At 44.3% G+C, this 25,303-nt stretch overlaps 1 protein-coding gene across 1 annotated transcript in view; it reads right to left on the bottom strand.

Moving 5' to 3' along the window:
* IPPK (inositol-pentakisphosphate 2-kinase) overlaps nt 1-25,303 on the bottom strand; it is a 247,777-nt gene that overhangs the window by 33,615 nt on the left and 188,859 nt on the right. The window contains exon 10 of the mRNA XM_069206685.1: nt 8,783-8,933. Coding sequence (XP_069062786.1) covers nt 8,783-8,933 — 151 coding nt within the window. The remainder of the gene's footprint in view (nt 1-8,782; nt 8,934-25,303) is intronic.

Below are 25,303 nucleotides of genomic sequence, written 5' to 3' on the forward strand. Positions count from 1 at the left end.
TGACTGACAACATCGCACGCAATACAATGTTGCCATCGTGTGGTCACACTATGAATTACCCCTTATTGAAATGAATTGCACCAGCAAACCATTCAATATTGTTTTAGCGAGTGTTCCAAATTAGGTGAAATATGCCTGTTATTGTTATTTTTTTATTTGATTTGAGAATCAAATGTACTCCCGTGGGCTTCTCAGCTATAGGACAGTACAGCTGAGCGATAAGGTGTTCAAACTGGTAATGACCCTACTTCATATATTTTGCTTCAATCTCAGAAGTTATAAACACATGGCCTACAACTCAGAAAAAATGAGTACAATAACTCGGACTCCCGTGTTTGCAGAAAATCGGTTTGAGAGCGCTCATCGTTGCAAATGGCTTATTTTAGTGCACCTTACAGTGGCTAGGTGTGTCACCTATTTATTAACGTACTAAAATATTGGACATTTTTAGTACGTGACTCTCATCACTCAATTTTCAAGGCAACAAACTTACATGTTGACCCCCAAACAGGGTGAAACACATTTTCTCCCACTGCTTTCGCTGCCCCATGCAATGCAGGCTTGCAGGATCCACCATAGGTCACCTTTACCGACATGTTTTGGCTGTGGGTAGATACACGGGAGCCAGGTACAATTCTGGTCAACAACAAGCTCTAGTCGGTCATCATAACCATCAAAGCATCAAAGCATCAAATACAATTAATTCAAGATTTAAACTTATACAAAATTTAAAAAACATAAAACACAATCTTAAGCTTCGTGACTTTAAAATACTCATAAACCTAATATTAATCATAGGGGATTATTTAAAAAACGGCTTCGTATATGACAAGCGGCCACAAGAAACTTGCTAACTGCAAGAATTAAGAAGTTGGAAGTATCACTTTTTAAAATTCTTAATGCTGTACAACACTGACTCAGACCCAACTCTCAAAAGATTACACAAATCCATTTTGACCGTGGCAAGGAATATGCAGGACAGAAGAACATAAAGTGTTCTTTAGTTTCTGGGCTAACATGATAGACTGGACAGAGGTCGGAGAGTAGAGTAGATCCCCAGCTTTTTGAAAGGGACAGCAGCGGGAGACTCCCAAAGCAAAAGCGTGCATAGAGGCCCTTCCCCAGTAAATCAGGTATAAGATCTAAATACGGTTCATACTGGGGGTACCACTTAAAATCAATAAATAGAATGGTCAACCGACCGTAAGACTTACAACAGATGAAACTGTTTCTTACATAGGACCAATAGGCTGTTTTCAAAATAGTCTTGTGATATTTTTCCAGATTATGTGGGTTCTCCCGGAAGCTTCCCAATCCCAGGGTACAAAACCACTTTGATACATGTTTAACCCAAGGAATAGTAGCCACATTCGGCCTCTTTAATAAATCAAGGAGGGAATCTCTATATACAGTAAGTTCCGAAACAGTCCAGATCCTCACCCAGAAAAGGAAAGGTCTTAGGGCTATCAAATCGCCTATACGATTAAATCCAAGATCTAAGAACATTGGGATCAAAGGTGTACTACGAGGCAATGTACAGTTATTATTGGGGCCCGGGTCACATGACTGACTTTGAAAATAAATGTTAAAGAACTGCAGGTGGGGCGATAGTATGGAGTATTGAAGCTGTAACTTCGGTATGTAAAAACACCAGTCAGAATTTGAATTTGACAACCATAGTAGAATAGTGGTATCAGAATTCCACAGAGATCTAGGCCTTAAGATGTTGGACGACCATCTCTGCAAACTCAACAAGAAATTCTACAAAGGACTAGATAGAAAAGAAAAAAGCCTGATCAAAAAAACTTGCTGACATTTCAGCAAAAAACATTTTATCTGTTAAACCGTACTACTCATCACAGTGAACGCCCTCCGTGAAATGCAGTTGCTATAAAAAGTCAACATCTACCCTCTACTGTTGTGTACCAGAGCTAATCTTTGGTGCACTTTCAAGTGCCTCATTTGCAGCACTGGTGTGACATAAGGCACTTTCTATGCGGCCCCATGACATTCGTCACTGTTGACCAAGCAAGACTTTCTGTTTTCAGCTGCACTGAGCAGAAACTAGGATGACGACCACCAAAGCCTTTCCCATCAAATCTGTTTCTGGGCTGAGTAAATGGTATGACTGCCATTCACCGAACTATTGGATGCAATTATGATAGGTTTGGAATGAATCACCAAAATGGAGCATGGGAAGGAGATAGGGCATCAGACAAGGGATGTTGCAAGAGGGTGGCTCTTTTGGAGAATGGCAGGTAAAGGACCTCGGTAACGGGAGGGCAGAAGATACGGGTCACTGGAATACAGAGCTACGAAAGCTGTGTGGTTCCAAAGACTCATTTTGCATAATTCTCCAGTAAATGACTAGTTTATATTTACTAGTAGGGATATCCCGACACACAAAGGCAGCCATTTTGAGTAAGAGTCCCCGTGCTAAGATGGGAACATTGGGCCAGGGTGAATGGCGAAATACTATCTTCTTAGTTATCTCCCAGGCCCACCCACAGAGTAATCATCTGGGTTGCTAACACTCTGCTACCGTCTTCCCAATTTTGGAATAATCTTGCTGCTATGTTCTGTTTTTTTTTTTTTCATTGCGCGCACACACGACAAAGACTATATAGTTCGGTTGTAATATGCTTTTGAGTCATGTTTTACTGAATAATGTATATATTGGTATATAAGGAAACCTTTTTAACTGTTCTTTGGTAATCTATGTATAAGCACATAGTAACTGCTCTTATACCAAGTGCTCCGATTATAAAACATATGTTTTAAATTGCCTATGGCAGAGCACATGACTCCGCTTGATATGGGGAATACTAAAAGTGTACACTTATTGGAGCATGGCAATTGCCTTCTCACTAAGCTGTAGGGTGACTACTGTTTGGTGGTAGCTGACCGACAGAAGACTGAGGATACCAGACCTTTCATCTACAGTCATGTGAGAGGTGTACCTGCCGCTTAAACTAGTTAAGTACCTCATAACTTGTATTTCCCCTTTTGGGTTTGTTGCATGACTGTGCCCACTGTGTGGCATGCAGGAAGACTTACGTGAATGTTTTCTCTGCTAGTACACTTTGAAAGCAGCACAAAACTGTGTTTATAAACACCAGGGACAGGGCTATTTTAAGAATTCCGTCGTTGGAGCAGCCCCTCTTAGCGTGCAACTCAAAGATAACATAATAATTTCACCCTTGTCTTGTTTCTGGACTGCAAATTACATTAATTCCATATCTGCTTTTGAGGCAATATCTATGTTAACCGGTTTACATGCAAAGGCACTCCTTTTCTCAAATCTTTCCAACAATAGCTCAAACCTAATTGGGTAAATGGCATGGGATTTCAATACTTCTCCTCCTGCCCAGTTTTTTACCTCCCCCATTTAGGTTAGGAATCCCTTTAAGTGTATTCATAGGTGCAAACTGTGTTCGTTTGGGTTTTTAGATTCTGAATGAGGCCCAGTTGACTGAAACCTGTAATCCAGGCAAGATCGACCAGTGATCCTGCACAAGTGCTAAAAGCACCAGTAGCCCAAAGGACATGTCTTGAGGATATCCGACAGCTGCAGAACAAGAAGGTAGGATTAAAACTGCTGGTGAATTTGCACTGCCCTTGAGAAAGCCTCCACTCTATAGACTGGTAGTGAAGACCTGGGCTTGTAGAAGTAGTGGTGAACAGGAGCCTATCTAAAAGGTGGTTACTGAGTCCACTCTGCTTACTGTAATTCTGCATGTCCCCTTGCTCAGCAAATTAGTAACGTTGAATCAAACTATAGGTTTACCACCTTTTCGCCCAAGATCACTGAGGTTCTTCAAGGAGAGTTCTTCAGCTGTTCTGTGCCCTCTAAAAGCCCAAAGTTTCTCCCTTACACTTGTGACCTCCCACTTTCAATGCATGTGTTGGTTTTGAGGCTCATTCACTGGGCTACTATATCTTGGACTCTCAGGTTCAGGATACGTGGTGCTGAGCCAGCATTGCTGCTCCCACCACCAATTCCACGTCAGCGCAGGGCTCGACTTTTATATATCGTGGGCTACACACAGAATGCTGCAACCTCAGCTAGATCAAATTCCTAAAGAGTGGCCTGAGGACACTGGGCCCCACCTCTTGATTTTAACCATACCTACTGAGTTTGTTTCTAACAAATACATATATTTTGCACATACAAGAGGCATTTAGAAGATCTGAACCTTTTCTATGTGACTAATTATTCTACTTCCTGAATCTTTCATCTCTAACACATTTTTATGTCACTTCAAGTTGTCAAGATCAAACTCCGATGTGACAATGAGAAAAAAGAAAAGAAAAAAAAGAAAAGCTAACCGCCCGACCTGGCTACACTGCCCACCAAAAAAAGAGTTGAAACCTGAACACTTTAACTACTCGAGGCAACAAGAGGAAGCAAAGAAAGCCATGGAAAACGCTGCGTCTACAATGAAAAAAAACAACTTTGACTAAGCCACTAGTGTGAATGCCATAGTAGTTAAAATGTATAGTTACAAACAATGTGGATGTTGACAAACCAGAAACTTTAACTTCTTACATCAAGAAAGAAGGGAGGTCTGATAACTGCGAAGACTCATTAATTTCTAATCGTAGTAAAAGGCTTAACCCATTGCAGGAAGAAAAGGGGCTCTCGCTTAATGATTTATTGTTGTTACAGCAAGCACTTTCAGCCCATTTGGTGTACAACGTAAACTGTAGCAATAGCTTCACCCTATTGGCCAAATGCAAATAAGAATTCTATTTTCAGGAGTTAGCCACAGGAAAAGAGTTGAAGCATCCATATTTGAGATGGGTAATGGGGTACTACAACTGGAGAAGGCTTATGGATACATGTGAAGGACAAGTTTCCTAGCTGAAGCATCCCAGCTGCTAATAACAATCAATCGGCAGATGACAATGTTTTTAGGGAGCATTTGGTGATCTTTTTCTCTAGATGAAGTGGTAAACCTTCATTTACATGATTGCACACACAACAACTCTAGAGATGATGTAGAAGCAAGCACTGCCAAGTGTGTTTTCATTAATGATTAAGTAGCTACTCTATCCACAGGACTGTAAAAATAAAGAAGGTTAAATCTGCACCATTGTGCTTGGTGGTTTGCCCTAGTAAATCAATGGATGATATAACTCCAACTCTGCCAGCAGCTACGAAAACCTACTTACAGCAGCACAATTTGGCATAGTCTTCGAAATCGAGAATTTTAAATTCCATAAACTATTTTGAATATAGATCAGCTCCTATTAGACTAACAGGATGCACTAGACCTAGAATATAATTATACTGAAGCAGGGTGGGGCAGTCCTCAATTTAGCTTTGGTGGATATGGAGTCGTGATTGGTGCCTCTAGTGTAGCCAATGTGGTTTATCCGATAGATACACCGTGAAGGAGGGACTCAAGAAAGAAATGAATAAAAATACATATTGGCTGAAGAAGATTTATGGATACAAATCGATCACAATGGAGCATATATTGTGTGAGCGAAAGGCCCCAGATTGATTGGCAATGATTGAAATGAAAAAAAGAATGTATTTGTAATTACCCCAAAAACTTGACATTCTGGCAATTTAATTAATAAAATATGAAACCCAATCGGTTGCACCACGCCCAACAAAAATTCCAATAATATGTTCCATCCATTTAGACAGTGGCTGGGAATGTAAGACAGAATCAAAACTTCTGGTTAAAACGAAAACATTTAGGTGGTCATTCTGACCCTGGCGATCCGAAGAGTGCCAGGAGCTGCGCAGCGGTCTCACCGCCGACAGGCTGGCAGTAAAGGCTGCCCCATTACGAGTGTGGCGGTTTGGCCCGTGTCAAACCGCCAGCTTCCCGTGCATACTGCGAAGGTGGTTGGACCGGCGGGCCGGAGATAAGCATCTCTGACCCGGCAGTCCACCCAATACCTCAGCCGGTATCAAGAGTCGCCTTTCCGCCAGGGATTTCATAGCGGTAGCACCGCTACTAAATCCCTGGTGGAAAGGCTACCGGCGACAGGAATTTGCATTCCTGGTGACGGTAGACGACTCCCCCCACCCCCGCATCTACCCAAGAGCCCCCACCTCCCTTCCCTTACAACATTCCCACCCTCCCACCCCATGCTCCCAGTAGTGACCCCCCACATACACGTATTTGCTCCCCATCCCCCGCATACACCCACAGGCACGCACACCCTGACCCTCACTCAATACCCTCACATGCACACACACAACACCCCCAAATCCATACACAGATACATGCACAACACCCCCATTCACACACGCACTCACTACATTCACCCCCATTGACACACATACACACTCCATCCCCCACCCCCTCCTTTCCTCAACATACATACACACCCAAGCCCCACCCCTGTCTACATACATGCACACACGCACCCCGACCTAGCATTCACATTTACCCACACCTGCATCGCCATCACCACATTTACACAGAAACACAAACAGACACACACGCACGCACAAACACTCCCCCCCTCATGACATGCATACACACACATTCACACACCCCAATCCCCTCCCCTTGTGGATGACACTTACCTCGTCCGACGAGGTACTCCTCCCTGAAGGGATGGGACCCGGCACTCCCACCGCTGGAAGCCCCACCCCCCATCAGGACACCGCCAGGCCGTATTACAGATCATAATACAGCTGTCAGAGTTCTTTTGGCGGGGGCAGGGGTGGGGTGGGGCCGGCGGTGGAACCGCCTCTGCGCCTCCAACCGCCAGCATGACTACTGGAGGATTTCCACAGAAATTTTGGCAGAAATTCTCAGTACTCGTAATATGGAAGTCTTCTGGTGCCCGCAGCTTTGGCGGTATGAGGAAAAGACCACCAAAGTCAGAATGACTACCTTAGTAATAAAGTAGCATTACCAAACCGTGGAAACAGAAAACTAGATTAAATTACAGCACAAAATACTGCCCACACAACTTTGTTGTGCTAAAAGTCTCTACATCAAATTCAGACTGGAAATCCTACAGATAGCATCTTTCTGTAGCAAATGGCAATTAGTGGGACAAACTATTAACAATTATCCATTCCGCAAGTCTCAGGAAGAAATAGAGGGCCACACACTATTTTTTATTTTGTTGTTGTTGCAAAGAGTGTAACAGTCCACGATCCAAATGGGTAAAGCAGGTGTGCAAATTATATGGTATAAGACATAATCATATTGCACAAAGAATAAGTAAAACAGAAATGAATCCCACTGTTGTTTCTGCGGTTGCTAAATGTGTATACTCTACTAAGAACACAAAGCAAAGCTCCGAGGAATCTACTTTTACATTAGGTGTATAAAGAACATTTTATGTGAGACTTTATTCCACTGACTCGGAGGATGTGGTACTTTTTAATTAATTATATTATACAGGATCAGCAATGTTACTCCGTCAGGTCCAGAATGAGCATTCGGTCCGGAAACATAACTTATTTTACTTGGCTAATTCCTTTTAATGAATTTTATGATTCACTTTATGTTTTCATATATTTTCTAAAGATGTTTTGTAAATTTGTGATTTTATGCAATTGTTGATGGATGTTTTATCCACACTGACAAATAAATAAAGCCTGAAATGTAACTCTAATTATCTTCATGAAAGAAAAGAGCGCCTCCGTTGAATATATTTTCCTTGTGGAATCATTTTACAAAACTGAAAAATGTTATATACATTAAAATATGTTTTGGCCTCCTTCACGTAGCTAGAGATATTCTCATGTTTAAGAATATCAAAGAGACCATGATGGGGAACGTATTGGACCACTTGCAATTGGGTTTTCAAATAGACATCTCGAAATCAGCATTACTAACCTGCTGAAAGGACTGAACATGACTCACAGATGGTGACTTCGCTATCTTTCTTCTTTTCATCTTTTAGCATCATTCGGCTTGCGTGCAACACCATAAAAATCACTTGGAGCAGTAGTTGACCAGGTTACCTCCACTTTGCTGCTAACAAACGTTCTGGGAAGCCTTCACATCTTGCTTCAAGGAACGTACATGCACCACCCATTAGACGTTGTCACCTTATGCCACTAACTCTGCGTCTATTTCAATTATATAAGTAATGCACTATTTATGCTAATGAAGTCGCAAAGTGCATGCAGACCAGTGCTTAATTGGTGGAAAAGGAAAAAAAAATGCCAGCATTGCCTAATACCAGTGCCAACGTAATCTACGAACAATTCAACTCCTACAATTTAGACAAATTGGACCATACCAGGTAACGCAAAACTATGAGAATGGTCTGGGCATGCTGATATTTTTTATTGTATATTGTTGCACACTTTGCTCATGTGCACTTTTAAACATAGATTGACTGTGTTACCATATGGTGGACTATCATAAATAAGTACCGCTGTCAAGCATCGGCAAATACTGGCACAAATTAAGCACTGATGCAGACGGCTTAATAAGCAACAGAGAACAACAGTTAATAACGTTCGTGCCTCTAGGTAAATAGCACGGTGTAGCTGACAACTACACGTTTGTCTCGACTTAGTTTCTGTCCTGTTCATGTGGGGACCTCATTGTGATGCTCGCTAATAGTATGCACAAACAAAATTAAATCACAGATACTCTGATACCAAATTTCTTGTTCAAGAACTAATAACTAATACAAATGTCCAACAATGCGCCAGGAAGAAAGATGTGCAGTTCAACCACCTCTCCCCGATCCCAGTATGATCCATTAGATGGAGTCATCTTTTTTCATTTAGTTGTGGTCCAAATGTCAAGTTGAACACTGTTTAGTGTAAGAACGAACGTACCTCTCTTCTGGAAATTCCTCCAAATACTGCTCAACTCGGTTATATAAAGGGAGTAGTCCTTCGATGTCCAGCAAGTCAAGCATCTGAACCTGAAGGGTTTTGTGCAGGATACATCCCTTTGGCAATCCAGAACACTCTACTGAATGTTTCCCTAAATGAAGGATTAAAATGTGTTAGTCATGATGCAAGCTATATTTTTCTAATTTGTAAATAGCACAAGACACTAATCTTTGTTCTAAAACCCACTGACTTTCAGATTCATGGGGCATACGTCAGGGGAGAAGACCAGGCCCTTTCTTTTAAGACATGACATGAAAATTAACGAACTGGACGTCCATGCACAGATATGTATGAAAATACCAAAGGTCCGTCTCAAGACACCCAAGGGTTTCGTATCGTAGTTTAACTATCTCTTCACAGCAAAACATTTTATGGCAAACGATAAATGCGGTGGGTTGTAAAGAAAGGAGACCATAGAACTGAGAGGGCAAACGTTATTTTTATTTAGGTTTACTGAACAGCCACTCCAACTTAAGCTCTGTCCATGACACACTTCGAAATAAATGTGGAGAGCAACAAATATCATGAAAGCTCCGGCTCTTGGAAATATTCTATTAAAAGGGAACAAGCGGTGGCCATGCCCATGGAACTGATTTTAATGTGCTGCATCTACACACTCAGCAGCACACCCCTCACCTTGCAGTCACATGAGAAGGGACTTAACTCTAGTGTACTGAGAAAAGGAGCGAGAAACAAGAAAGAACATCTACTTGCTCTGGAGTGATGGAACATGGGTTTAAAAAGTGCACAAGAAGAGAAATGAAACATATGAAAGGGCATCTAAGGCTCAAGCCACTTACGACAATCGCCAGCAAGTGCCTTGTGCACCATTCAAAGTGTCTTAAAATGATCAGTTTAAGCACTCATAACCTGCAAAGTCCTACTGGCATTTAACAGAAGCTGGCTGAGGTAAATTAAGTAACAGACATGACTACATTCCAATAAGCCAAACAAGACTGGATAGCAGCCTCCCCCTTATAACCAAGAGGCAAGGAGGACTTTTCTGCAACCTCTTCAAAAGTAGTAATATATGCAAAAGATTTTGCTGACGTGGGCAGAGGTACGATCAGCACTGATTGTCATACCAACACTTTTAGTCATAGTATTAACAGGCTTTGTGAGGGTTAACAGCCAGCGACTCCCAAACACAGGTCCAGGTATAAGGACGGTTCGCTAGAACCAAGATCTCAGTTTTATCAGCATTCAACAGTTATTCATCAGCAAAAATCTGTCTGGCTAACACAAGACATTCCACAACCTTATGCAGAACATCAGTCTTACTATCACTTGCATAAGAAATTCAATATTTACAGAGTAATTAAAAAAGTAAAGACAAAAGAAGCAAAAGGGGTTAAAGAAACACTGAAGAACTGCATTAAGTGCATAATAATTCGTGATCAATGTCTAGTGTTCTAGCTTTAAAAATAAAAAGATGTTTAATTCAGAACAGCAAAATGCTAAAAATAGTGACAAATGTACACAATGACATTGGAACCTCCCTAGCAGCACCTGAACTAGAGATCGGTTTAAGAAGGTGTCTTAAAATATGCATAGCCATCCCTATGTTAGTCGTAAAGGAGTTCACAACGATAAGATCTTCCTGTTGTAGTTGTTGCAGAGTTCTCAATGCAAATCCCCTTGAATTTGATAGAGTTCACAATGTATGCATCTTTTTCTGTGCATTTGACAGGGTTCAGAATGTAAAATATGACTCTCAGGGTATTGAGTCAGAGCAGTCGAAGGTTGACTCCCAGAGGTGAAGTGGGCTAGAAACTCAACTGAGCAACATACAAAAATAATACACAATAAATCAGTGTCCAAATAATGCCTTTTGTTTAAAAAGTATTTTAATCCACAAACAACTAAACGCTATATGTTAGAAATGCAGTCTCTGGTTGGCAGTCAGTTTGCACTCTGTCCGAGCAGGGACCCTCACTCTAGTCAGGGTAAAGGAGAAACAACTGATTAACCCCCGCTCACCCCGTTGGTAGCTTGGCATGAGAAGAAAGGCTTAACCCCAGGAGCAATGTGTAAAGTACTTATACCAAAACACACAGTAATACAGTGAAAACACCACAAAATGGACACTACACCAGTTTAAAAAAATATGTATTATTTTATCTAAAAAAACAAGACCAAATATGATAAAAATCCACAATACACAGTTAAAAATATGAATTTAGCACCTAAAGCACACAAATAGTGCCTAGAGGCACAAATGCTGCAAGTTGGTATTAAGAGGCGTTGTGACGGAGGTGTTTCTTACAATGCAACGCCACTGATTGGTGCCGTTCACTGAGTCGTTCGACCCCCAGGTACAGTACCTTAGCAAACAAGTAGAAAACAGGCCGGCGCATGGAGACTGGGAGCGAGGCGTCACTGGATCTGATGCATCATCTGTTCCGGTGCTATGGGGCAGCAGGGCATAGGTGTCTCGCAGCGGCGTCGGGTCCTTACTGCACAGCGGTGGAGGCGAAGCTGTGTCTTTGCGAAGTCAATCCCTTGGTTCCAGGAGCCACGAAGTCCGGCGAAGTCACAATGCTGAAGGGGAACCTCACAGGGTTGCAATGACGTCACAGGGCTGCAGGCGCTGCAATGGCAGATGTCGGATTTATGATACTCCGAAGTCAGCGAAGCCAGTCGTGATCAGTGACGCGAAGCCTACAGGGTCATCGCACTTCTGCGAGGTCCATGGCCTTGGGGCAGGCGGCATCGCGGTTCCAGGCAGAGGCGTCCTTTGCGAAGTCGTACAGCGTCGTCAAGCGTCATTAGACTGGTTTTCCCCCAGAAATTCACTTTCAGGGGTCTGGGAACTGGAATGCCATCCTTTGGCAAGCTAGAGTCCACGGCAGGTAGACTCAGAACTGGGTGGCGAAGCCTTTGCTGTCCCTGAGGCTTCAAAATAGGAGGCAAGCTCTACACGAAGCCCTTGGAGTTACTTCTCAAGCAGGAATGCAAAAACAAAGTCCAGTCTCTGTCCCCTTGCACAGGTAGAAGCAGCAACTGCAGGATAGCCCAACACAGCACAGTCACAGGTCAGGGCAGCACTTCCCCTCAGCTCTTCTCCAGACAGAGGTTCCTCTTGAATCCTTGAATTAATCTAAAAATTTGGGGTTTTGGGTCCAATACCCCTTTCTGCCTTTGAAGATGGCAAACTTCAAAGGAAAGTCTCTATTGTTCACACGGTCCTGCCTTGCCCAGGTCAGGCTCAAGACTCACACCAGGGGGTTGGAGACTGCACTTGGAGAGGGCAGGCACAGCCCATTCAGGTGTAAGTGACCACTCCTCCCTGCACTCTAGCTCAGATGTCCCATAAGGATATATAGGCTACTCACCAGCTCCCTTTGTGTCACTGTCTAGAGGGGATTCACAATCAGCCCAACTGTCAGTCTGACCCAGACAGGGAATCCACAAACAGGCAGTCACAGAATCGTTTAAGCAAAAAAAATGCCCACTTTCTAAAAGTGGCATTTTCAAACTAACAATCTAAAAACCAACTTCACTAAAAGGTATATTTTTAAATTGTATGTTCAGAGACACCAAACTCCAAATTTCCATCTGCTCTCAATGGGAATCTGCACTTTAATAATATTTAAAAGCAGCCCCCATGTTAACCTATGAGAGGCAGGCATTGCAACAGTGAAAACTGAATTTAGGAGTATTTCACTGTTGGGACATTTAAAAACACACCAGTACATGTCCTACCTTTAACATACACAGCACCCTGCCCATGAGGCTACCTAGGGCCTACCTTAGGGGTGCCTTACAGGTATAAAAACGGAAGGTTTAGGCCTCGCACATGGGTGCACAAGTAACCCTCTAAATGTAGCCTGCTCCTGTCATCTGTGAGATTCCATGTAGCAATTTAAGCACCAATCCAAAAATCCAAAGCTCCAATGAGGGTCTACTGCAACACAAAGCTTTCCTTTTCATGATAACCAAGGTTAGGGAAAGGCTCCCAGACTCGCATCAGTGTCATAAGGAAATACTGGACGATTGGCACAGACTGGAGAATTCACCCACACCACCAGCGATTACATGTGGAGGGTGACAAAGCAGGGGTGGTTCTCACCAACTTTGTGAAACAGGACAGTCGATGGGCCCCAGTCCTGGCAATCAGAGGTTGGTAATAGTTGGTATGCAGTTAGCCATAAATGGCGTGCTCAAGTCCCACCTGGGTAGGACGCATGCGACACAGCCGGACAGATTGGTGGCGAGGGAAAAGAAGAACAAGGCCGGGGTCACACTTCTGCGACTTGCGTAGGGTGATCGCAAGTCACTGGAATTTCTCATCTACGGCGAGGAGATGCTTGTGGCAATAAGGGGGCTGAAGACGGTGAAAACCCTCAGCAGTGATGGCCTCCCAGCAAAATTTTACCATTGTTATGCAGACACCGTTGTGGATACACTGCAAGAGGGGTATCGTGAGGCACTACAGAAAAGGAGACTTCTGAATACTATGTGGCCCCTTTTTATGTTAAACGTAGAGGTAAAAATCCTTAGTGGTACATTGGCGGCTCAGCTGTTGGGCCACCGCCCAACATTAATACATACGGATCAGTACGGGTTTATCCCAAAACGGAATACCATATATAGTATCCAGTGTCTTTTGCTTATTTATCATGCTTCGCAACTACTGGGCGACAACTATGTCCTTACGTTCCTAAATATCAAACAAGCATTTGACTCAGTGGACTGGGGCTATCTCTGGCTGGCTGGCGCTCGAGAAAGTGGGGCTTGGTCCCAAATATATACAGTGGGTTAAACTACTGTATACAGAACGGAGTGCTAGAGAGCGGATGGGCAGGATGGTCTCAGACGGTTTCCAACTGCACATAGTCACTCGGCAGGGGTACCCACTGTTGCAACTGATGTTTGCTCTGGCAATGGAGCAAATGAGAGACGTGTTACACCGGGCGCTCAGCCCCTGGGAAATAAGGGAATCAAAGTGGGGGAGACCACACACGGGGTTTCCCTATAAACTAACGATGCTCTGGTTTACCTGAGAGAACCAGGGTATTCGGTAACTATATTATTGAAAGTAATGCGAGAATTTGGGACTATGTCAATTGGAGAAAGTCTAACCTTTTACCACTGAGGGCACTAGTCGGGACTCCGCCCGAAGGGCTAACGGGCGAGCTGCTCTCCTGGGAGTCCGACAAAATGAGGTACGTGGAGGTGAAGATTGCTCACATGGAACAGGTATTTTTAGACCTTAACAACAGCAGGGTGGTGGAGGGGCTATGGGGCTCGGTGTGGTTCTGGAGGGACCTACCCCTGTCATTGATGGGTATTGCGCTAGCTAAAATAGTAGTGCTGCCTCGTTGCCTGTACACCTTGCAAGGCATGTTTTACAAGATTCCCCGCAGTTACTTCACTAAAATTAACAGTCTCATCATAGGCTTGCTATGGACGAATAAGCAAAGGCATGTTGGTCTGGCCACACTCAAGAGGACATGGGGAAAAGTGGGCCTACAAGTCACAAATATGGCGTTGTACTACACGGCAGCGCCCTTACAGCATGCAGTCAACTGGCTGGACCGAGACGATAATTGGGAAAAGGGGCTAGAGTCTCCTATGGTGCAACATTGCTGCCCGTCCTTCTGATTGGGAGGGGGAGCGCTGGGCACACCAAATATTGTGAATCAGGTGTGTAGGATCTGGGAAATGGCAGGTACGAGAGTGATACGGCATATGCACTGGATATGTCGCTGTGGTATCGGCACCCATTTGTTACCACAGCTGGGGCTATGTTGGTACAAAAATGGAAGGATGGTGTGTGCGATACATGGGGTGACCTACACCCTGAGAACAAGTTTATCACAAGAGAGGATAACATCATGTCCTTGGCACTGGGGACTGGTCAATACCTACAATATACTGTGACGTGGTAGGACAATCTTGATGGTACTGTTGAGAAGGAGTGCCTGAATGTACTCTAAGAAAAGCCTGTGCTGCATTATACTCATTGTTGGGGTGTGGTGGTATGCTGGGTGGCAGGGAATTGGAGACAATATCAATAGGTGAAGGAAAGCACCTACTGATCTGAAGTTATACCCTGCCAATGTGGCAGTTTGAATCTCAGTTGCCCCCCAACAGGTGATGAATGGTAAATGCTTTGAGCAAGAGGTGCCTCTAACTTATGCATTCCTACCCTTACCACACCCAGTGTCAGAAAAGCCTCCCCTGGAGTAAGAGCCCTGTTCCACATGTTGCTGGTTGTCCTGAAAAGGTGGCTCCTGGCACTAGTTCCAGTGAGCAGGAGAAAATGCTATTAGGCCTACAAATGTTTAAGGTGGTGAAACCAGTCTTGTGATGCTGGTGCTGATCTACAATCATGGCCTTGTGATGCAGAAGTACACCCATGGCTGTTGCGGTGTCCGTGACTATTTAAATTTTTTCAAGCATTTCATCTACTTGAAAGCCAAAGAGCTGCTTACCATCAAAGGGTAAGCCAGTGAGTTGTTCCTGGAGCTCCAAATGGAAAGACACCTGAGCCAGGCATGGCTCCTGCATGGTATAAGGGCGTGTTCCCAAGTCCTGAGTGCTCAACTGCATGTGTATCTGGGTCTGGTACCACATTAATCTACAGAGGCCTGTTTACAGAGGCCTGTTTGTCTCCAACTAATCAAGGTACAGAACCTGTTCTGTCACCTGTAACAGCACACTAAGCAGGCCCGTTTATTGGACAGAGGATTATTGTTGCTGTCATGGGTAAAGCACATAATGCAGTGGAGGCATCATGGCGTCTTTTGAGATTGATAATGTGATCTGACCTTTTTATCTGAGCCGATGAAAGAGTGGCCTACGTGACCTCTTGTGTAAAGATCCAGTGTTATAAGAATACCCAGAACACTACACACACGCCCTATGTTCATGTGCAATAGTTGGACTCTGTGTCTGCACAAGTCAGAGTACTGAAGCCAGTGGGATCCATTTTGAATGGCCCTATTTTAGCATGCCACAAGTTGAGAATGACCGCTTTCTTAGACCGTGGAAGTGTTTTGCCTACATTCCTGTGGCTGAAAAAGGTAAACCCAGAAACTGAAGTGAGGAGGATGAAAATAAGGCTACCTCTACAAATTCCATGAAAGACTTCTTAATAAGGGGCCTTCAGATTAGTTCTTGCTGAGCACTGTCATTTGGTGAATGCTAGTGGTGAATGGTGGGACTGCAGTTCCTGTAGTCAAAGAGAACGTTTCTGGATCAGGCCAGAACTTTTGTCTATCCTAGACTACTGCTTGTAAAAAGGTGCAGAAAACTCATACTTCATCATGCCCATGCTGTGGGTGCTCCAGGTCTGGAGACCGTCCCAGTGCTATCTGCTGTGAGAAGCATGACTTTACACAAAAGGAAATGATGGGAGAGCAGCCAGATGATAACTGAAACAGAACTACTCCAAACCTGTTCCGAAGTTTGAGTCAATCCACATCCCCAGTAAAGAAAACGTATATAAAAGTGGGACCCAAACCGCCCTGCTTTCTTCAAATTCATAGTGGAGTAAGGAAGGGCGTGCTTCTCAGAGTACTTGAACTGATGTGTGCCCAAGGATGGTAAATGTCTGACAGCCAGTCTCCCAGGGGTAAGGGGACCTCACCTGAAGTCTGCACTTTATGCAGGAGGAGGGGAGGGTCTGCTAATGTCTATCCTCCTGGAGGACAGACTACCCAGGATGAGTCCAATATGTTGCTAAACATCCAGAGAAAGCATAATGTCTGTGATTGAGGCCAGGAGTGACCCATACTGCAAAGGTATGTCGAGAATAGCAAACATTCTACTTCCTTTCGCTTATTTGTCCGCTGTAGTCTGCCACTGCCTATGTTTTGTAAAGCTTAGATAGAGCAGTCACTGACTCGTTGTCATCAGCCCCGTTGGGATGCTGCTGTAGTGTTGGCATTGGCCTGGTAGGGGCTGAAACTACCATGGTGTTCATATTAGCCTGATCAGGCTGCATCTGCCTCGACAACCTCACCAGTGGAACGGGACCCAGCTGTTGAACCAACACCCTAGGGTTTTGCCAGGACAGTCAATCAACCCCAGACAAATAGGTGGCCACGTATGGTCAGATTCAGGCTGTGCCTGGCCTCCAATTGATGGCACCCAATCAATGTGGACTACACCTGCAGAGGTATCAAGCTGTGAAGTCTGCACTAGCTGAGCACCAAATAATGAGACTGAATTTCTAGCTGCTACACCACCAATGGTTGGAACTCATGCAATAGAGTGAACTGACTGCACATTTGGATTGCGAGGCACTAAAATCTGCACCTGAACCTTATTCATTCTTTTACCATATACTGCAGGGAACAGTTTTCATCTTGGGTCAATCGGGTAGGTGTTAGCACATATAAAGATAAGAAATGTAGCACTAGAGAGTTGTGACCAGGACCACTACCCTGTACACTAAATTGAATTATGTACTATTTTGTACTGCTGTGAGATTAAAAAGTTCTTTCTTTTATAAAAATACAAGCATTAGGGTCAACGTTGAAATATTATGTCTGTTTATTGCATGCAGTTTGCCCTGCTGACACTGGGGTAAGGAGGGATCTAAATGTGAATAGGCTTAAGACATGAGTTCTGGGGGTGGAGGCAGACTTTTTATTTTGAGAAATCTGACAACTTTCAGTTCCTCAGAAACAGCTTACTCATTTGTCCACTGTTTTGTGTGGAACATGTAGAGTAAGGGGGAGGGGGTCAAGTGAGAATATGACTCCTGTCTGGATATACATATTTCTTCATTGCCTAATTGTCAGGCTGTTTAGTCTCTTCCAGGGAAGAGATCTCAGTCATGGGAGAGTATGCTAGACTTCGAAGTCTACCTTGGCTCCAATGGTAACTTAGCAGCCTCTGTGCTCAAGCTAGCTTGCCTTGGAGTTTTTCAGCATATAGGGTGCCTTTTGGCACTAAAGGGTCTAGACTGTAGTGAGCAATGCAGAGTGTCAAGCCTTTTTAGATGGAGCTACATTGTCGAGTAATGTGCCCACCTCGAATATGGATGATGCAAATAGTTTTCTTGGATCGAAAGGTGTACACACCAAAGTCACACTTTTTTGTACTCCCATCCTAGTTTTAGGCTGCAGAACCTATTCTGGTCTAACCTACGAAATGTATTACATGAGGGGTAGAATTAAAAATGTATATTCTCCATACTGTATCCTTAAAAGAGTAATTTTTAGGATTGAGTTCAAAGCCCACTGTCCCCGTTGTTATCTCTCTACGGGCTTGTAACCACGCCCAAGTAAAGCCCATCAGTTTGGCTGATTCGTGGGCTTGCCTTTTAAAACTCGCTTGATTTCATTAGTGAAAGGCATGCATATGTCAAGCCTTTTCCAGTGTTTTGCCTGCCTCGAGCGCACCTGCGAACTACTGAAAACAAACGAGGGTGGATGTTTTCCATCTGGTTTCTGCACTACTTTTTCTCTTTATTTTGTAAGCAGCACGATCTCGCTGTGCAGCAGTCGAGTGCTTTGCATGACATCAACCCTGTTACATGGATATTTGCACTTTTGCCGGTTATATGCATAATTGCACTTTTGCCGGTTACATCGATATTTCCACATTTGCCAATACGTTTCATTGCGAGCAAACTTCTGTTGCCTTCTGTGTGTTTGCTTTGCGCTCATGGCGGCCCTTGGCTTGCTTATGTAAAACTGTTTTACTTTTCAGTTTATGTGGCAAGAAACGTCTGGTTAGGAGTTTACAACGATAATAGCTTTAACTAGAGCAAACCTGAGACCCACTGCATTGCAAATGCTTGTTAATATTGCGTGACCCAGGTTCATCTGTCAATTTTGTCCCAAAGTTGTCAATGGTCATGAGTTTCATTCTACTTTCTTCTACATATAGCCCCGGTCCTCTAATGTGGAAATGTGGACTTTAGTGCACTGTAGAAGGCAACACTCCAGAACATGTCTGAGCACAAAGACAGAAAAAAACCCCATCTAAGGTGCAGTCTCTATCCTGAGCATTGGGAGTTTGAAGGGAGGTTTGAGGGTGTCTCAAGTCTCCTCGAAACCAAAACTCCTTTGATAAAAAGCAACTTTTAACATTTTGAGTCCAACATTATATAACAGAAGCAAGAATACCATGTGATCTATAGCTACACATGCTAAAAACAAATAGTTTCTGTAATGTGGTTGTTGGACCTGGCTTTTTGACAGGGTCATCCCCAAACGTTTTGCCTCCTTCCTCCTATTTTGTCTGACCTGTTGTTGTTGGCTTTTGACCTCTGGGCACTATACCACTGCTAACCAGTGCTAAAGTGCATATGCTCTCTATGTAAATGGTACTACTGATTGGTTTATCCAGGATTGGCTATTTAATTTACTAGCAAGTCCCTAGTAGAGTGCACTATATGTGCCTAGGGCCTGTAGATTAAATGCTACGAGTGGGCCTGCAGCACTGGTTGTGCCACCCACTTCAGTAGCCCCTTAACCTGGTCTCAGGCCAGCCATTGCAAGCCCTGTGTGTGCAGTTTCACTGGCACTTCGACTTGGCATTTTACTTGCCAAGCCTAAAACTCCCCTTTTTCTACATATAAGTCACCCCTAATGTGTGCCCTAGGTAACCCCTAGAGCAGGGAGCTGTGTGGGTAAAAGGCAGGACCTGTACCTGCGTAGTTATATGTCCTGGTAGTGTAAAACTCCTAAATTCGTTTTTACACTACTGTGAGGCCTGTTCCCTTCATAGGCTAACATTGGGGCTGCCCTCATACATTGTTGAAGTGGCAGCTGCTGATCTGAAAGGAGCAGGAAGGTCATATTTAGTATGGCCAGAATGGTAATACAAAATCCTACTGACTGGTGAAGTCGGATTTAATATTACTATTCTAGAAATGCCACTTTTAGAAAGTGAGCATTTCTTTGCACTTAAATCTTTCTGTGCCTTTCAATCCACGTCTGGCTAGGTTTAGTTGACAGCTCCTTGTGCATTCACTCAGACACACCCCAAACACAGGGTACTCAGCCTCACTTGCATACATCTGCATTCTGAATGGGTCTTCCTGGGCTGGGAGGGTGAAGGGCCTGCCCTCACAAAAAGGACTGCCACACCCCCTACTTGGACCCTGGCAGACAGGATTGCACTTGAAAGGGACCTGGTGCATTTCTTAGCCACTCTTTGAAGTCACCCCCACTTCAAAGGCACAATTTAGTATAAAACAGGGCCTCTGCCCTACCTCATCAGACACTTGCTGGAGAAGAAACCTGAACCAGAACCTGCATCCTGCCAAGAAGAACTGCCTGGCTGCCTAAAGGACTTACCTGACTGCTTTCTACAAAGGACTGCTGCCTTGCTGTTGCCCTGCTGCCTTGCAGAACTCTTGTCTAGCTATAAAAGTGCTCTCCAAGGGCTTGGATAGAGCTTGCCTCCTGTTCCCAGAAGTCTCAGGACCCAAAAAACTTCTCTTTTCCATTTGGACTCTTCGTGCACCGAAAATTTCAACGCACAGCTTGCTCCGCGGCGACAAAATCGGCGCACACCGACACTGATGGACGCAACACCTTCGGGCGACCAGAACTTCGACGCACGGCCTCGCAAGCACAACGCCGCCCGACTTCCAGAGGGGAAATCGACGCAACGCCTGCCGTGAGACCGAGAATTCCACGCACAGCCTCCCGGAACGACGCGCAGCCGGAAAACAAGCCGAAGAATCCACACACAGACCCCGGGACATCTGTTAATCCTGCGACCCACAGAAAGAGACTATCCGCGCGCCGGAAAACGACGCACGACTTCCCCGTGTGAAAAATAACGACGCAAGTCTGTGTGTGCAGGGGAGAAATCGACGCACACACCATTTTTCCACGTATCTCTTCTTCTGCGGCCCTTTGCAGAGATTTTCCACTTTAAACCAGGTACTTTGTGCTTGAAAGAGACTTTGTTTGCTTTTAGAAGACTTAAGACACATTATATCACCTTTCAGTGATATCTCTACAATTTCACATTGCATCTTAATTCGTTTTGACCTACAATTATCCTGATAAATATTACATATTTTTCTAAACACTGTGTGGTGTATTTTTGTGGTGCTATATTGTATTATTGTATGATATATTGCACAAATACTTTACACATTGCCTTCTAAGTTAGGCCTGACTGCTCGTGCCAAGCTACCAGAGGGTGGGCACAGGCTAATTTTGGATTGTGTGTGACTTACCCTGACTAGAGTGAGTGTTCTTGCTTGGACAGAGGGTAACCTGACTGCCAACCAAAAACCCCATTTCTAACAGTGGTACACTGAGGAACACAAATCATAATACGGCAAGAACGAGGTCACTGCACTGCAGTAAAAGGCCCATAAGGTGACAAAGAGGCCCCATCACTTTCCATGAGTCTCAGGAGTGGCCAGGTAGCCAAGGACCAAAGCAGTACGTCAAAGTGCGCAATAATATGGTTTAGGAATAAGGGAGCCAAGGGGTCCATCTCAATAATAACAATTCAGGGGAAATCACTTCATGTAAATCATGAAGAAAGAGACACAACAGTTTAACTTTGACCAGTCTAGGAGTAAAGCTTGGCGTGAAGCTAGAGTCTCCCCTGTGCTATAATTCTCGCCGGTGTCTCCAGAAGGCAGCCCAGCAGAGTTAAGTACAAGTATCCACAGAAGGCTAAGAGTGACATCTCTGGTACAACTTAGGTCCTGCATGACATCTCAGACGAGGCCCAGTTTAAAATCATGCAGAAGATTTTGTGCTGAGTAATAGGTGAAAAATACCAAGAGTCTTGGGACTAGCCTGCTGGAAAGCCACAGGAGGACAACTTGAATCCGAATGCCTAGAAACTAAAAAGTACATTGAAAACACTCAATAACGCAAAAAAGTCTGTAAAGTAAGATCTGGGGAAAAAAGAAAACAAAAAAGTCCAGAATATGGAATGCACTGGTGCAAGGAAGCCAAAGAGCAAAACGTGGAAAGTCAACTGAACCGATCATGAAAAGGAGTGTGTGAGACCTAAACAAATATATACCCGGACACAAGAGGAGTATAGGGCCTGGCAACTCATGGGAGGTAATGCTTGGTTGCAGAGGAGCTGCACACAACACAGTGGTTAAAAGTTGACGCATGTTTTGATATGGTAGGTTGGTTCTGTGCAGAGTTTGGCCTCTTGAAATCACACAGGTTTGGAGGAAGAGGGCCTCAGCATGTCATTATGGAAGCCCAATTGAGGAAAATCACATCACAGACAACACACATGACATGCACAGCATTAAAATTCCTTGTCAGTTTGGGATATCGTTGGACCAAATAGATCTTGAAAACCTGCATTCACAATAGAATTAAACATATTTTAGTACTTAAAACGACAAGCTAAATAAGATGAAAAAATGATTGGAGGATGGGGCTGGGGTCGAGGATGAGGTGAGGCTGCAGGGACTGAACACAGGCTCACAAATCAAAATATGTTCAATAGCAGCAATAAATGATTGTCCATTCCAAAAAAAGGCTGTACCTACTTAAAGGTGAAATATTTAAAAATTAATGGAGTTCGTTTTTTGAAGATACTACATCTACCATGATGCAATGGGGCAGATTAATTGCTGGGATGTCAGGCAGGTGCGCTCCTAACTGTTTGTGACTTTAAAGGCTCCCTTGAGCTACTGGGCTGACGAGCTCTGGAGCAGGCACCAGCATGCCAGGAAAGAGGTACTGAAACCGGGTGATTTATGGCAGCATTCCCAGCACCCCACAAATATGTTCTCTGCTGAAGAAGGGACTAACCCAGAAACACATGTGTCCAGAGATGCACAGTAAAGGCTGTACCTACTTAAAGGTGAAATATTTAAAAATTAATGGAGTTCGTTTTTTGAAGATACTACATCTACCATGATGCAATGGGGCAGATTAATTGCTGGGATGTCAGGCAGGTGCGCTCCTAACTGTTTGTGACTTTAAAGGCTCCCTTGAGCTACTGGGCTGACGAGCTCTGGAGCAGGCACCAGCATGCCAGGAAAGAGGTACTGAAACCGGGTGATTTATGGCAGCATTCCCAGCACCCCACAAATATGTTCTCTGCTGAAGAAGGGACTAACCCAGAAACACATGTGTCCAGAGATGCACAGTAAAGGCTGTACCTACTTAAAGGTGAAATATTTAAAAATTAATGGAGTTCGTTTTTTGAAGATACTACATCTACCATGATGCAATGGGGCAGATTAATTGCTGGGATGTCAGGCAGGTGCGCTCCTAACTGTTTGTGACTTTAAAGGCTCCCTTGAGCTACTGGGCTGACGAGCTCTGGAGCAGGCACCAGCATGCCAGGAAAGAGGTACTGAAACCGGGTGATTTATGGCAGCATTCCCAGCACCCCACAAATATGTTCTCTGCTGAAGAAGGGACTAACCCAGAAACACATGTGTCCAGAGATGCACAGTAAAGGCTGTACCTACTTAAAGGTGAAATATTTAAAAATTAATGGAGTTCGTTTTTTGAAGATACTACATCTACCATGATGCAATGGGGCAGATTAATTGCTGGGATGTCAGGCAGGTGCGCTCCTAACTGTTTGTGACTTTAAAGGCTCCCTTGAGCTACTGGGCTGACGAGCTCTGGAGCAGGCACCAGCATGCCAGGAAAGAGGTACTGAAACCGGGTGATTTATGGCAGCATTCCCAGCACCCCACAAATATGTTCTCTGCTGAAGAAGGGACTAACCCAGAAACACATGTGTCCAGAGATGCACAGTAAAGGCTGTACCTACTTAAAGGTGAAATATTTAAAAATTAATGGAGTTCGTTTTTTGAAGATACTACATCTACCATGATGCAATGGGGCAGATTAATTGCTGGGATGTCAGGCAGGTGCGCTCCTAACTGTTTGTGACTTTAAAGGCTCCCTTGAGCTACTGGGCTGACGAGCTCTGGAGCAGGCACCAGCATGCCAGGAAAGAGGTACTGAAACCGGGTGATTTATGGCAGCATTCCCAGCACCCCACAAATATGTTCTCTGCTGAAGAAGGGACTAACCCAGAAACACATGTGTCCAGAGATGCACAGTAAAGGCTGTACCTACTTAAAGGTGAAATATTTAAAAATTAATGGAGTTCGTTTTTTGAAGATACTACATCTACCATGATGCAATGGGGCAGATTAATTGCTGGGATGTCAGGCAGGTGCGCTCCTAACTGTTTGTGACTTTAAATGCTCCCTTGAGCTACTGGGCTGACGAGCTCTGGAGCAGGCACCAGCATGCCAGGAAAGAGGTACTGAAACCGGGTGATTTATGGCAGCATTCCCAGCACCCCACAAATATGTTCTCTGCTGAAGAAGGGACTAACCCAGAAACACATGTGTCCAGAGATGCACAGTAAAGGCTGTACCTACTTAAAGGTGAAATATTTAAAAATTAATGGAGTTCGTTTTTTGAAGATACTACATCTACCATGATGCAATGGGGCAGATTAATTGCTGGGATGTCAGGCAGGTGCGCTCCTAACTGTTTGTAACATTGAGGTTAAAACCTACTAGTAGTGAGAGTTCCACCCTGACTCTTCCCAAAAGTCCAAAGTGTTCCAGCGCCCGAAGCGCTATGCAACAGAACAAGTACAACCGGAGCCTTTCAGCCTTGCAATCACAATTACCCGCTTCTGTAATGGGTTGCACTACCAGAGTCCCAGTGAGTAGCACTGGCTGCTCTACAGGGCCAGTTGCTGGGCGTCCATCGCACTTTCTCCACTGAGACATTCAGTTCCTATAATCCTTCTCACAGGTGGGCAAACAATAACTTGGGTTTGGATTCTCAGTCGGGGCTCAGGCCGGCACAGATAACCACAGCTTCATTTCCTTTTGAATGAATTAGGCAACGTCCCTTGTTCTTCATTGTGGCCCCCTATGGCATACAGGGTGACAAAACTGACTCTGCACAGGGGCGATGGCCCAATTGGCACAGCAGTACTTTCCTCTTCACAGTACTTTCCTCTTCACAACAGCCTCTTCTGGCATACAGGGTTGCTGTCATCACTCTGCCCACCACCTGATCGGCAAAGCAGTAGTCCTCACAATGGCCTCCTCTGCCATATGGGGGTCCGGAGCTACATTCCATACATGGGTGATGAAATGATCAGTGCAGCAGCTGTTGGGTGGTAGTCCCCCAAATTTTATGTCTACACACCTTCTGTTTTGCTGAATTTGTTTTAGGCTGGCTTCAGCACTCTGCACACTTTACCACTGATTACCAGTGCTAAAGTACTTGTGCTCTCTCCCTTAAACATGGTATAACTGGCCCTAACCTAATTGGCACATTTAGTTCATTTGTAAGTCCCTAATAAATGGCACCCCACGTACCCACGGCCAGTACATTTAATGCTACTAGTGGGCCTGCGGTACTCATTGTGCCACCCGCCAAAATAGTCTTTTAAAATGTATCTCAGGCCTGCCACTGCAGCCCATAGTCCAGTTTCACACTGCCTTTTTGACCTTGCAAAATTAACCATATGCCAGGCGTAAACCTTCCTTTTTAATAG

Source organism: Pleurodeles waltl, chromosome 9 (genome assembly GCF_031143425.1).
Source record: "Pleurodeles waltl isolate 20211129_DDA chromosome 9, aPleWal1.hap1.20221129, whole genome shotgun sequence".
NCBI lineage: Eukaryota > Metazoa > Chordata > Amphibia > Caudata > Salamandridae > Pleurodeles > Pleurodeles waltl.